The 14690-nt window shown below is 33.6% G+C and overlaps 1 protein-coding gene across 4 annotated transcripts in view; it reads left to right on the forward strand.

Moving 5' to 3' along the window:
* Positions 1-14690, forward strand: part of ATRNL1 (attractin like 1) — a 425500-nt gene that overhangs the window by 257866 nt on the left and 152944 nt on the right. Inside the window, exon 27 of one of the 4 annotated variants that reach the window (XM_042863598.1) lies at positions 8069-8313. The exons of the other annotated variants lie outside the window; for them this stretch is intronic. Coding sequence (XP_042719532.1) covers positions 8069-8110 — 42 coding nt within the window. The 3' untranslated portion in view covers positions 8111-8313. Of the gene's footprint in view, positions 1-8068; positions 8314-14690 lie in introns of those variants that run through there. 4 annotated transcript variants of the gene reach the window in all.

Genomic DNA, 14690 nt, shown 5'->3' on the forward strand with positions numbered 1-14690 from the left:
AGCACTAAATTCCATCCATTGAAAATAAGCACTCTTTGAATTGGTGATGATGGTGGATATATCAGCTATTTAGGTTGGATATGTAATGGCTATGTAATTAAATTGCATGCTTACATTGTATAACTCAAAATATCAGGATATTTGATAAAAATCTCTTATTTCAGATATTTAAAGAAAAAAAAGACTCCAACATGATATAGATATTTATAAGCATTTTAATCAAATCACCTATTATCTAACAATGCAATAAATTTCATTTTGCAAGAAGATAGAGTACTTTTGAGATGTTTGCATTGCTGTGTTAAAATTGGTGTACTGAGAAATGCTTTGTAGATTGAGTCGATGCCGGTGATCAAATTAAGAGTTTATGTAAGTTTCTGTGAAAAGATTTTTCTTTTAACAGGAACTGGTGGTACTCTGTTAATGTGTGTATTAAAAAAAAATAAATCAGCTTACATTACTGGAACTTTTTGCAGTTTGTCTTAAGTACTTGGTGTTCTTGGTCACGCAGAAATATATAAATATATATACATATAAGATTACTAACATGTGCAATTCTATTAGTTTCAGTAGGTCTAGTTAGGTATTTACTTCCATGCTTTAGGATTGCTGGCTTAATGAGCAGATACAAATCTGGATTAAATTAGTTTTATTTACGATCTGAAATGTCATTTCAACCAGAGATAATAAATCTGTTGATGTATCTGTGAGGAACAGCTAGAGGGGCTGCTCAGCAGTGGGAGTTGGGTCAAGACGGCATGTGTGGTACCTGCATTGGAGGAGCAGAGTTGGGCTGGAAACCATTACCACTTCAGGAGCCTTCAGACCAGTTTTAGTCCGCTTTTCCATGTTGGGCATTCCTTCAGTGTGTGCAGCTCAGTTTTCTAAAGCACCCATCATAGCTCTGTATGCTCACAGTCTCATTGGAATGGTGGCATTTATGGTGCACGCATGAAGCAGAATTCCTCATTTGGTTTCCTCCAAAGAGCATAGTGCACTACTTCACTTCAAAACTATCCAAGGACAGAATGTGGGTACAACAGAGCATGAGCTTCAAAATCACATTACTGTATTTCAGCAAAATGCTAATGCTACTTTATTTATTTGTTCCCCTCTGTCTGTCTTGCCAGCTTCTTTCTGATTGATGCATGTAGAATAGTTTGCAGTGTTTCAATACATTTATTTACAATTAAGTCTTCAGTAAAAAATCCTGAACTTTCTATTTGTCTCTTCTAATTTAGAAATAATTTCGGGCATAAACTGTTTTTTGTTTTTTTGTGTGTTTTTTTTTTTTTTAATTTGTTTGTTTTTTGCAATTTTCCCCTCTTTTGTAACATTTAATGAAATGGTAATAGTAAAGATCAGCATAAACTGAGTCATTTGCAGCAAAAAAAAGTTTTTTCTTTTTTATTCAGAAATGTAATTTTTTTATTATATTAAAGTTGTTTTACTGTGAAAAAGTTATTACAGATAGCTGCCAATAAAATTCTTTTTAATCTTTGATTTTAGCTATGAGCACAAAAAGAAGTCTTTATTTAAAATTTGTTTCGTAGAAGGCTTGAGTATGTGCCTCATAAAATTCTTCCTGGACTGCTATTCTATATGCTTAGCTTCAGATTGCAAAGAATTTTGTCCTCAAGTTATAAAGCCTCTAAAATATGGACATAAAAGAGTATCTAACAGACCATTAACTACAAGGATAGTATCAAGCATAGCTTTAATGATACAAAGATCTTGCCTTTCAGAAAGTTTCAATACTCAGGGATGTGAATTTTATGTGTAGTAGTCAAATATTTCTAACATGGATGTAAGGGAGAATTAAACAAAAGGAAAATATTGTTATTTTTCATTTCTCCTACTCTGAGTGAAATATAACATGAAATTGCAATCAATATGCTTTGCAAAATTACTGTTTCATCTTCATCAGATGTAAAAGCTGAAAACTGAAAGAAAGGAAATTGTCAGAAAAGTGCTGTTAAATATCTCCCGATCAATTCTAAGATGTTGGATTTTTGAAAAGCTTCAAAAGAAGATGAAGTGTTTTTGTGTTTACCATAATAGTATGGTAAATTCATTTAAGACTCCGAGTGTTCTCCCCTTGTGAAGACCTCTTGTCTGAAATAAAGGCAGATAATACGCAACACTGGCTGCAGCTTTCAAACGGACCTTAGATCATCTGTCATCAATGTCCATTTTCTACTGCACTTAGTGAAGAAATGAACTGGTCACTATAAAAATGCCTCTAATATGGCAGTTTCAGGTATCAATAGTCTCTGTTCCATCTGCTTAAAGAGAACGCGCTTTTCTAATTAATAAGAACACTGTTACAAACCAAGCAGATGAGCACACAGATTTATCGTGTGGGCTCTGAAAATAACCTCAACTCTGTTGATATTCTACCACTGTTTGCTGTATTATTATGAATTCAGTCAACATGTTTCTAACTTCTTCATTTAGTGTTTAATCCACCAAAAGATAAACAAGCAATTGAAAATCAGGCTATTTTAACTGGCTGGTGTATAATTCATCATCTTTTGCGCCTCGGTGATTAATGCTCCTTTAGGAGCATTAAACCATAAGACTCAAATCACTTTACAGCAGTAGATAGATATCATATCATTTTACACAAGAAGACATAGAGGTCTGATTGTACTAATTATACATGGTAAGTTTAGCTGAGTGCTATCAACTGAGGCTTCTTTCCCTGTGTGCGGTCTCTCTATTGTACTTTTTTAATTCCTCCTATTCTTCTCCATTTAATCACTGTTCTACTTTCTGCCTCTCCTCCACTTAAAATGATCTCTATTTGTTCAGGTTGGTGGATCCTGAACAGTAGTGAAAGCCCTGAGTTAGGAATTTTAAACTTAGCATTAACAACTTAAAGAAAAGGAAAGAGCTTGGAAAAACTTGCTTTAGCGTTGACTTGATCAGCTGTCTCACATTGTACATTTTTTCTTCTCTCTGTTACTTTATTATTATCTGGTTGGTTTGTTTGTTTTTCTTTCCATTTAATTTGCCAAGAAATAAAAGGGCTGTACGGGAACTGCTGAATCACAGCCTGAACCTCCGATTGAGGCAAGCAATGAGTCAGTCCTGGCAGGACAGGTGAATTGTCTTCACCTGTGCTACTGAAAGGGGTAGAGCCTTCCTCTTTCTCTCCTAGATCCCAATTAAGAGCTGACTAGCAACGAGGAAGGATCTCTTTTTGGAGGTTGCTCCTCTTGCAGTCTTCTCAGTGAGCTAAGGACAAGGGTAAGCTTTCCATCATTCTTCTTTAGCGTGATAACCTGTTTAGCCTTGTAGATTTCTTAATTATAATATCTGTATATTCATTGATTATACAAGGGCTTAGGGGGAAAAGGAGGAAAAGCAGATAAAATACAATGGATGTTCAAGAAGATTGAGAGGAAGTATTCCTAATACATATCCCTTAAGACATCTTGTTTGACAAAGACATCAAATGAACCACCCTATTTTTTATTTTTCTACACCAAGCTCAACTCTTTAAAAAGGTATGAGTAAAAACGTCTCATACCCTAAGTGGCATGAGGAATACTGTCAACAAATTCTGATGTGTTGCCTGAAAATATTCTTAAGTTAATGAACTTCAAACCCTTTACTTCAAAGGTGAGCTGATCTGCCATTCTTGGCAAGGTCTGTAAGTCAGATTTAAGTCTGAAGCATTTAGCTTCATTTTCTATGAGTACAGATTGAGCTAAAAAAAATGAGTTAAAACATTCCAAAAATATATCTTTTAGATATATATCTTTTAGACTGAAGCAGTCTAATTCAAACTTTTTGAGGTATTTCATAAAATATAAGGAATCACATCCCTTTCTTTTTTTAAAGTAAGTTCTTAGTAAAATAAACTTGAATGCACTGTTACTTATAAATTTTGGGAAAATATGATATATACTGAAAGAAAACTTTTTAGACAAGATATACCAAAATTTATTGTAGCCACGTGCATACCACTTAAGATTAATCTTTTTTATGTAATAAACTTTATTATTAAGATTAAGCAACCAAACTGTTTCTAATTCTGCAAAGATCAGTTAAAGCAGCAACATGCTCATAATTATCATCACTTCTGAATAATGTATCTATGTACAAGCACCATTTTTTAAAACAAAAAGCAAAAACAAACCCAACCTTCTCATGTCTCACTCTGTAGGGATTAAGAATGCTAGTTTATTCTTGGAATATGTAATAGCATATTGTATAGCTACATTAAATTCTTGTTTCCTGAATCAAATTATAAGTTTATAATCCTTTTTAGTATTAAACATTCTTTATGAAGAAAATGATCGGTATTTTGCCATGCAAAAAAACAAGCAGCTTCTAGAGAATACAGATTTCAGCACATACCTAAAGCACAGACCTAGCAGCTATAAGAAAAGTTACACTGTGGAAGACTTTCCCATTAACTTGACCAGAGATTGAAGTATTTCTTCGTGTACTCAGGCAGGAATGTCTTTCTGTTGGAGTACAGATGAGTAGGTAGTTGCATACCTCAGAGCTTGAAGAAAGATTTGAAGAAAGTGCCTGAATTCACAGCACTGTATTTGTTGTAACCAAAACCTTTCTGCATTTTAAATTGTTGGGAAATAAGATACTTAAAAATATTTAAAATGTGTTTCCTGAACTATAGTTGCTATGGATGGCAGTTCATCTTTTAAAGTAAATGTGAGAACTGTGATTGTGTCCAGCTTTTCTTTTCCAGCTGTCACTGGCAGAGTGTCATAATATTTAGAGAGATGCTCTATACCTGTCAGAGTTTGTTACAGTTCAGTGATGCATGATGAAGTGTGAGGGACATAGTCTTCCTACACTACTAACAGTATAAATACAGTGATGATATTTCACAATGACTCCTTGTTCAAGGTCAGTACAAAGGAACTCATCTGTAGTGTTCAACAGCTCACTTATTAATTCTTGGGTTGGAATGCAAGCCAACTTCTGCAATGTCTATCATTTTATGTAAATGTTCCTGGGTATTTATGTGAAATGCAACAAACTTTTAAGCAATATTATTTTTTCCTACAGTTTTGAAAATGAACTGATTTAATCATCTGAAATTATTTCTTTGTTCAAATCCTTTGAAATTAAATATGATAGCATTAAGCTTTTGCTATTTTACCTGAGGATTAGTCCTGCTGGTATTTGAAGATATAACTGAAGGAGTACCTTTGGTTAATACTTTTCCTGGCAATTTTTTTTTTAACACCTTATAAAAATTTAAAATTGCTAGCTTAGGGATTATTATAAGCACATAAAAATAATATACAACTAACTTATTACTTTTATTCTCGTTTGCTAAAATAGGCAATTTTAGGGCTTTAACACCTCAGATGCTCTTGGCTTATTTTGTGAATGCCATTTAGACACATGCTTGTATTTAAAGTCATTCCATTAGAATCTTTACATGTGCTAGTTTTCCAGTTGCTAATTAATTAATAAAGATGCTCACTAATGTTCAGAAGCTCTGTTATAGCACTATTGTCCTGAAGTTCTCTACCTCCAGCACTGTTCCCTTGAAATGATAGGGTGATAAAGGTGGTATGACTAACTGCATTATCAATGGCTTATTGAGGTGTTTAGATTCTCAGAGAGACTGCTTTTGAGGTTTGTTTTTTGTTTGGTTTTTGTTGTTGTTTTTTTTTTACTACGATAAATGAATACATGCAAATATACCCACTTCCTATTCAAAAACTACTGCTCTGCAAGTTTGAATAGCCTTTTCTGTTGGGGAAAAAAATGCTATTCAAATCATACAATAGAAAATATCCCTATATAAAACGGTTTCAGAAAAAAAAAGTAGTTTTGAAAATCTGAAAGCAAATTGTTATGAAAAGAAAAATTAAATGGCAGTAAGCTGTGCATTTTCTGAGGCGTATCCATCTTCTCATCTGGGGATATGGTTCATAACATAGAAGTATCAGTGGTCACTAAACTTCTGCATAGCATCTCCTTAAACCTGCAAACAACCAGTGCAGTAATGGGCACTGCGTGCCCCTGTGATAGAAGGGATTATCTGAGTGGACTCTCTAGTTGCATGCATCCTCCTTGCTTCCAGGTGCTGAACTCCGTAAGGGCAGTGAGTTTGTGATTCTTCTGATGTCTTTGCTCATCGTCTTTCTTTTGTCTTGTATTGCAGGGCTTTTGATGAATACATGATCTGTTCTTGCTCTGTTTTGTTTGTTTGTTTGTTTTATAAAAATGTATTGAGTATGAGTGTGGAGAAGTGAAACCAAATTGAGACGTGATTTATAGCTTACTGCCTGTGCTATTTTGAAGAGTCTACCAGAGTCTCAAAAAGTCAATAGGTCAGTTTGGTATGCTTGGTCAGTTTGTTTTCTGGGCATTCACATGGGCAAGGACAATGAAATGTGCTCTTACTTGCTGTAGTTTTTGACTCCTCATCCCACTCTCTAAACTCAGTGCAGTAATGTGTAGGAGACTAGGAGACTTCAGCTTCTAACAGATCTAAGGGAACGAAAATAGTATGTATTTCTTGCTTATGTCATTAGAAGGGTGCGGTGTTGCCTATTGAGACCTGAAAAGGTAGTAAGATTTACTGATCTTCATGTGTTTTTTCTCTGGGTTATAATGTACATTAGTTCACCTGCACATCAACTGATGTTGACGACAGAAGTTCCTGAATCACTTAAAAGCGTGCTACAGAGATTACAGAGATTTGTTTAAGGTATACATTCAAGTCCTGATAATTTTGCCATTATCCTTGGTATTTTTAATGCTTACTGAAAAGCAACCCAAAGTCTGCTGTGCTTTTTGCTATTTGACTTGAAAACAGGAAACCATATATGGGTATGAACTGAAGTTGTGTAATATTAGATCTGAAAATTGATGTCTTACAGCAAAGCTTGCAGTCATTTAGAGATATGTACCTATATATATAGGAGTTTTCAGATACCTTTTATTACAATCCATTAATGTTTTTTCCATGCTTTCTCCTTCCCTTAAATGTTTATTTGAAATATCTCTGCTTGAGTAATTGTAAAAGGATCAGCAGAAGATAAACAAGAATTTGTCTGAGGTTTGATAAAATGCGTATACAGAAATTGAAGATGTCAGTGTCATTAGGAGAACGAAGCTTAAAGGGTGATCTGATTTGAGTTTATTTCTGTGTAAGGCAGAAAACTGCCATTTGTAACATGAGCTCTTTAAAGTAGCAGGGAATCATAAAGCAAGATCCCAAACAGACAGACATAACTTCTGGAAAGTTTCAGGGCTTATCTATTGCTAAGTAAGTATTATGTAGTTGATACATAAAGTACTGGGGACAATTCTTTAAAGTATTATGGTCAAGTCAGTTGGGATCATCATACCAGCTCCTTGGTGGACCCAACGGTCCTTATGTTTGGTCCTTACATAAGTGTTAGAATGTTACTTTCTCTGGGAATATTCTTCATTCTTTCATGCACGTACTGATGTATTCTTGCATTTTCTTAGTTTGTGAGATCTGTATGTCTCATCACAAGTTAGGACAACTGCTGACAGGCCTGTATTACAGTTGTCATGGATTACTTGAAAATAATTGCAGGTGACAAATAACTACAATTAGTTTGTATCCACTTTTCATGCCCAATAAAATAATCTTCCATTATATTTATAGTCAATACAGGTTGGTATTTTTCTTTTGTTCTGCCTGATTGTACCACATTATTGGCTAATCTATTTTAAACATTGCAAACTTCTTCAGCCATATAGCAAAGGCAAAAATCAGAAAGTAGAAGTAGATTTCCATTAGTATGAGCTGATCTTTCATTGTCTGAAGTGTATATATATATATTTTTCCAGGTTATGTGTGTAAAAATAATTCTCACTGGTGTAACATAAAACCTGGCAGGCCATGACAATTACTGAGACCTATATGTCACGAACGTATTTCTTCTCCTGTGGAGTTTAGGAGAAACTTACACCTCTAAAGAGATTTACACTAAAATTATTACCAGCAAATTGTTTTTTTTAAGCATAGATAGGAAATGTTTTAAGCACTTATTAGCATCTATGTCATATGCTGTAATTAGCTTGCCTTTACTTGCAGCTGCCCTTTCCAGCAAAAAGATTAGAAGATGGGAATTTATAATCAGGAGACCTCAACACAGCTGTCAAGAAAGACTTGGATCTGTACAAGTAGTCTCAAGGGACAGTTTGAAAGACAGATTTGAACTGTGAACTTCTATGTCAGAATTTTTATTGTCAAGGACCCTTCTAGGTCACACAACAAGGGTAATGAGCGCTACGTACTTAAATGCTCTTGGACAAAAGTTTATTATAACCACACAGAGAAATAGCCCAAATATGTCACAGTAGATTCATGGTTATTACTGAAACAATGCATTAATGTTGGCAGTCACTTGAAATATGGTATGTATATAATAGTTTCATTTAGTATCACTTAAAGGTCTCTACTGCAAAGAGGCATGACCTGTCACTGATGTATGCCGCTACCACAAAAAATGAGACAAATTTCAGATCACTCGTCTGATGTACAAAATGAGAGGAATATAGGATAACTTAGAAAGAACTTCATTTCACCACTTCTCTGAGCAGTTCCTGTTCTAAAAAGTCAGGTGATTATCTGACCTAAAGAACGTTGGAAGATTAGGTATAGTTTTAACTTTAATATAAACAAGCAGCTCCTTTACTCATAATAAAAAAGAGAAAATAGCTTTAAAGATTCTTGGTTTTTTTAATTCCCTGTGCTTTTGTTTTTTGGAATTTTTTTTAAGGCATTTAATTGATGGCCAAAGACATGATTCACTTGAAATAGCATTCTCAGTGAACGTTACCAATTTTAAGAAGGAATGTGGAAAGAAATATTAGTGTCTCCATAGAATACAAGTGATAATTTCATAATTGATGCTGGGATGACCGGGGGTTTGCATATTATCATAACCCTCTGACAGCATCTGAGGTGACGGCAGTGATTTGAAGATCTTTAGTGCTGCAATTTTTAAATCACTGGAGAAGTGGATTAAGGGAAGACTATGGGAACCCTAATTGGAAAAACTGCAACTTTTGTTTACATTTACAAGAGCAAATCTAAAAGAGTTAACTTTATTACAGAGTCTATCAAGTTTGAGACTTTATTTTTTCAAATGTATTCAGAAGGGTAGTAATATCGAGGATACTCTATCGACTGTGTGTGTAATGCAGGATGCAACAAAACAACAAAAGAAGAGTTTAATAAGGTGGAACTGATTGCGAGTCAGACATTTGTATACCTCTGTGAGTATTGTTTAATTGTCCATGAGATTGAGTTGTTAAATAAGCAGACTAATATAAACTGAGTAACACAAGAAAGAGAATTAATAAGATATCACAGAAATAATTTTGTTTCTAATATATAGTTCTTAATTACAGTGTTCTACACTCAATACTGTATGCATCAAAGCTTACATTTCATATCTTGAAGAAAGAAAAAATCAATGTTATTTGCCTGCCATTTCAAAGTTCTACCAGGTACTTACATTATATGTTCAACTTTGAAGAAATGAATTCATAGATTAACTGAAGTGCTACTCAACACTGTAGGTACACCAGAAAAGTTTAAAAGAGAGAAGTTTAGAATGTTTATGTGGTTTTAGCTCATCAGTACACATGGCTGATGTTTTAGATGTCCAGATCAGTAAGGAATACAATATCCATTTTTCATTCAACTATGATGGTCTTTTCTTCACATTTAATTATATCTATTCTCTAAATTATCATTAATATAAATACTTTTAAATACTGCCAGGGCTCTGGAGGATGCTTGCAATTGATCTTATCTGCAGGAAACATTGTATGCTGCTCTCCACTTGATCTCCAAGTTTTGTGCATTCCACACATGCAAGTTTTGCTCTACCTCTTGACATATAGAGTTAATATAAGTCAAGGGAAATCAAAATCTCCTGGTAATAACATTTTACAGCTATATAGTAATAAAGTCACCTGCAATATGTGTTAAGATTTCATTAAGATTGTGTACTATTCACAGATTTTAGAGTCACTTGTCACACCTGTCTGGACAGAGAAAGTTGGGTGGAAGAGAAAAGAAAATACCAATTGTAACTGTTGTCAAACAAAATAGTCACTTTTTTCTTTGTGAAATTATATTTGATAAAAGTGAGTTTTGTGACCTGAAGGAGTCATGATTTTTGCTACCATTATTGCTAAGTACACGTAATGAAAACCACGAGTTTAGTATAGATGCGTGCGTTTGAGACTCTGAATGTTTCAAAGCAAAGTCTGAAAGTTCTGAAGGTATGTTGCTCAAAATCTTGCGTAATTCATGTCCTTCTTTCTATTTGTGTTAAAATAGTCTTATATTACATGATCACAGATTTTGTTTTTTCTCATGAAAGAAGACAAAGGTCATAATACTAATATCTTGCTTTCAAGTTTCAACTTTATCTCCAAATCATTAGAGTGCAAGATCCAATTTAGCTATAAAAAAAAGTCAGATTGTACCAAATGTAAGGGAAAACAAAGAATTTCAATTCTTAGAAAGAAATGATACATTTTCTATGAAATATAAAGTCTTGGGGGGGGAAAAAAAAAAAAAACAAAAAACCCAACTTGACCAAAGTGTTAATTATGGCAAAATTAACAGTTCAAGAATGGTGACATTATGAGGAACATAAAGCCACTTATTTGTGATGAGAAGAATTGAGTAAGCGCATGTGAGAGAGACAAAGTTCAGGAAAAACAGCTAGACACTGCTAACCAAAATTCAGACTATATAGGTTGAGAATTTTATACATTAAAATGGTTGACAGTTTTTATGTTTTACTATATTTTGTTTTACCCTTACTTTCATTGGTAAAAGTACTTCCTAAAAGTAATAGAAATAACTAAATTTCTGATTTGTAGATTGTATTAAAGAGTTACTTATCTTTGCTTATAGTGATTATCTCCATTATTTTAATGAACTAAGCATTATAGATTTATACATTTTCCTTCAAAATTAATGTCTTTTTATTTTTTATTTCTGGTAACGTTAGTACTTATGTGTTATAAGAATAGACTGCATCCCATTCTGGTGTGGACAAATGATGGAAAAAACATGCATCAAAATTCCATTCTGTGTCTATAAACTCACATTTACTTAAGAGTGCCAAACACACATTAGTTTGATATTTGAAAGTAATTAATGTAAAGCATTAGTGTAGAATAAGTGACTTAATCCCAGCAGGAAAAGTGGTGAGGCAGACAAATGTATGGCTACTACTCTACTCTGAAAAAAACTTGCAAAGTGATGTGAAGAATTAAGAGTGAATTTGAAATTCTAGGGTCGTTCATAGACTTGCAGATTTCTGTCATTACAGAATTCTTTCAAAGGTTCCACAGCATCCACGTACCTTTCTTAATGTGAGAGAATCCATTAGCTCGTTCAGACAGAAGGAATAATCGTGCCAAATTACACATTTACAAATCCTGCAGTGAGCTTTCTGGTTATGTGCCCACTATTAATTTTTTTTTTCTGAACTGCCATTTTCTTTCCTTTTTTTTTTTCCAGCTCCATATAGAATAATTTGTTGTCATAAAAATATTTTTAGAAGTATTTTAAAGAAGTTTAAGCATGAACATGTCCTTAGGACTAACAAGTAGAAGAGGGCTAAAAATAAGACATTCTGAGATCTCAGAAAAGTGTAAGTTCTTCAGAAATGAATTTTATTCAAGTTAGTGAACTGACATCTCATTCTACAGTGAGATCATGGCATCTTCACATGCCAGATCTGAAAGTGATTTCTTTCTTTCCCTCTTCTTGCTGTTGAAATGTGTGGTTGTCACAATAGACTAAGCTAGTGACCATCTATAAGACATGTATGTGTGTAGTTGTTATGCCAGCTCTCTGCATTCTCTTTTGTGACCAAAATAGGTTTATCAGTGAATTCTGTAATGACTGCCTGCCCCTGGCGGAAGAATGCATATTCTGGATGTCCAGAGTTTATGATGTGATTATTTTTTAGTGTGTCCGTGGTGATTGTCTCAGCACTGAAGGTAATGCAGCTTCTGCAGATGAGGAACATTTTACTGAAATACAGAACAGTAATGTTTCTCGACAGAAGAATAATCTTTGCAACCTTTTGTAAAATCACCAGGGACTGAGTGGGTATTTGCCCTCTGTGAGTGAAACCAGTTGGTGCTGGAGCATTTCTGCATGAGGGTAATATAGGCTGGCTTGTTAAGGACCAATATTTTAGTTTAGCAAAAGGAATCAGTGAGTGCTAATTCTAAAACTTTCAATTTCAGCTTTGCTTGACATGCATTTAAATGTAAAACTTGAACTCTGAGAGTGCTCTGGTCTTGTCAAGTAGCCCAGCATATATCACGAGGAATGAAGGAATACCACTTTCTAACACCATACTGGAGTTAGAGATTTTTCTTCCCAGATCTTGGATGACAAGGGACAACCTGAAATCTCAGCTGACCCTCTACATTAGGCCATGCTAGCTGTCTCAAGAAACCAATGTACTTGTTGTGGTTCCTTGTAATGGTAAGCTTGACCAGAAAAATGAAAAGCTATTTGAAGAGAAAAAAAATTAAAAAAAAGTGGGATACAGATGAGAGTAACCTTGGCCTTTTGGCCCTGAACTGGACACAATGCTCCAGGAATACTTTATATTACTTCTGGTAGAATTTCCTCATTGTTCACTGCTTGTAAATGTAAAAAGACACAATGAAATTATACAACATTCAGAAATTGTACCCTAGCCAAAGTGGCTAACGTTCATTTGAAACATCAGCTGTCTCAGTAATTAGAATACTTACAGTTAAGAGGGACCTGGCCCAAACTGTTTGTTCGTGGATGATATCCTGTTTAAGCATCTGCCCTTGAGTTAATTTTTTAAAATTCCTCAGTATGTTCAGGCTGTGTTCTGCATATTTAATTTCTTTTGAATATTTTTCTAGCATTGGGGGATAAATGACCCTTTCAAACAAACAAACAAAAAGCTGATATATTGTGTATAACTAGAACTATATTATTCTTTACTGTGAGCAACTCATTCTTATTTATTTTGTTCCACAAAAAAATGCATTTTTAAGTTATTTTAAGACCTTTAGGATATGAATGAAAGAATCACCATTTTCACTCATAGCTTAAGAGTAGGAATCCAGGAATTGTGTGTCACCATAATCAATGAGTATTATGTTAAGGTAACAGACAATTATAACTTTTTTTTGCTTCAGAGTACAATCAACTCAGTTAAAGTATTTTATAAGCATATTCTGCGTTGATATACGTGCATGAAGTTATCTTGAGAGATTCTTAACTGATAGTGCCTTTTGATTTATTACTGAAGATACAAAAGTCCAACTTTACAATATTAATATTTTTAAGAACATTGTAGTATTTGTCACTTAAGACAAATTTATCAGGATGACATTCTCAAATCCAATGTAAAAACAACAACAACAACAACAAAATTTTATTTATTTTTACTTCTGGAATTTCAAATATCAGCATTGATAATACTATATTAAAAAAAAAAAAAAAGGAAAATTTGTCCTTTTTTTTTCCTGCAGGCTTAAAAAGGAAAGAACAAAAATGTTTTAAACCTGTAACATGACTCTGAATGTTGAGAAAATGTGAAAGAAGGAGAGGGAAAGAGTAGAGATGAGGCAGTGTTCAAATACTGTTCTATAGACTTGTCTATAAATGCTTGTCTATAGACTAAAACTGATACAGTTTCTTTCACAGTATTAACAAGAAAAAAGCCTGTTAACAATAGAAACAGCTAACTGCTGACATTTACTTTAATTTTATATTTCTGTGGCAATGTGGTGCAGCTTTTTTTGGATGTAAAGGTTAAAATGTGTAATGCCATTATTATTATTCTTTCAGAACACTTCACCAATATTTGGGTCAAAAACTAGCATAAAAGATTTAATCTTGTACCTTATATAGTTTGTAGCATCAACATAGTATGCTGTTTATGTATCTATTAAACAAAAGAGGCTATTCTCTTTTTGCAAGCAAATTATAAGAGCATACAGCTATAGATGTTTTGTATGTTATAGAGTTTTGTATGTCTTGTTTCTCTTACAAATATGTTGTAGTACTGCACAAAAAAATGAGCACTGTTCCTGTTTAACAGCTGGAGAAAATAAGGCCTGTGTTGTTAAATAACACAATGGTTCATAGGTTAAATTTGGGCAGAAATGGGAGAACACTGCTTCTCTTATTTCCAATGTATTGTCAGCTCTCACAAATGCCAACATTAGTATATTAAGTCATTAAGTCATTGCTAATGACATTTGAAAAGTAGATATTAAATGAAAGTGTGAAAAAGGCATAATAGTTGTTTTGTCTAAAAGAATGTTATACATAAAACAACTTTGTACATTTTTATTGAAACAATTCAGTGATTGAAACATATTTAGCAAATTCACATTTTTGATGCATGGTATGCTGCAATTACCATCAGCTTCTATTATCTTTGGGAAATGATCATTGCTGTTCTCTGAATGACTTCACCTAGACATATTTTTCCATTTCATCCAACAACAAAAAAAAGGCAGTTCATTAGTTCCTATAATAATACTTGTATTTACTCAACCATGTTAAGCAGTGACCTGTTAACAGAATGGTTCAAAGGCTTGGCAATAGAGGTGTTTGAATTTAGATAGACTGTCACTGTCTTAGAAGCTAAATTCATCTCTTATAGCTCCTAAAA

This window comes from Lagopus leucura, unplaced genomic scaffold (genome assembly GCF_019238085.1).
Source record: "Lagopus leucura isolate 7727_CA_CO unplaced genomic scaffold, USGS_WTPT01 Super-Scaffold_741, whole genome shotgun sequence".
In the NCBI taxonomy this organism is placed as follows: Eukaryota; Metazoa; Chordata; class Aves; order Galliformes; family Phasianidae; genus Lagopus; species Lagopus leucura.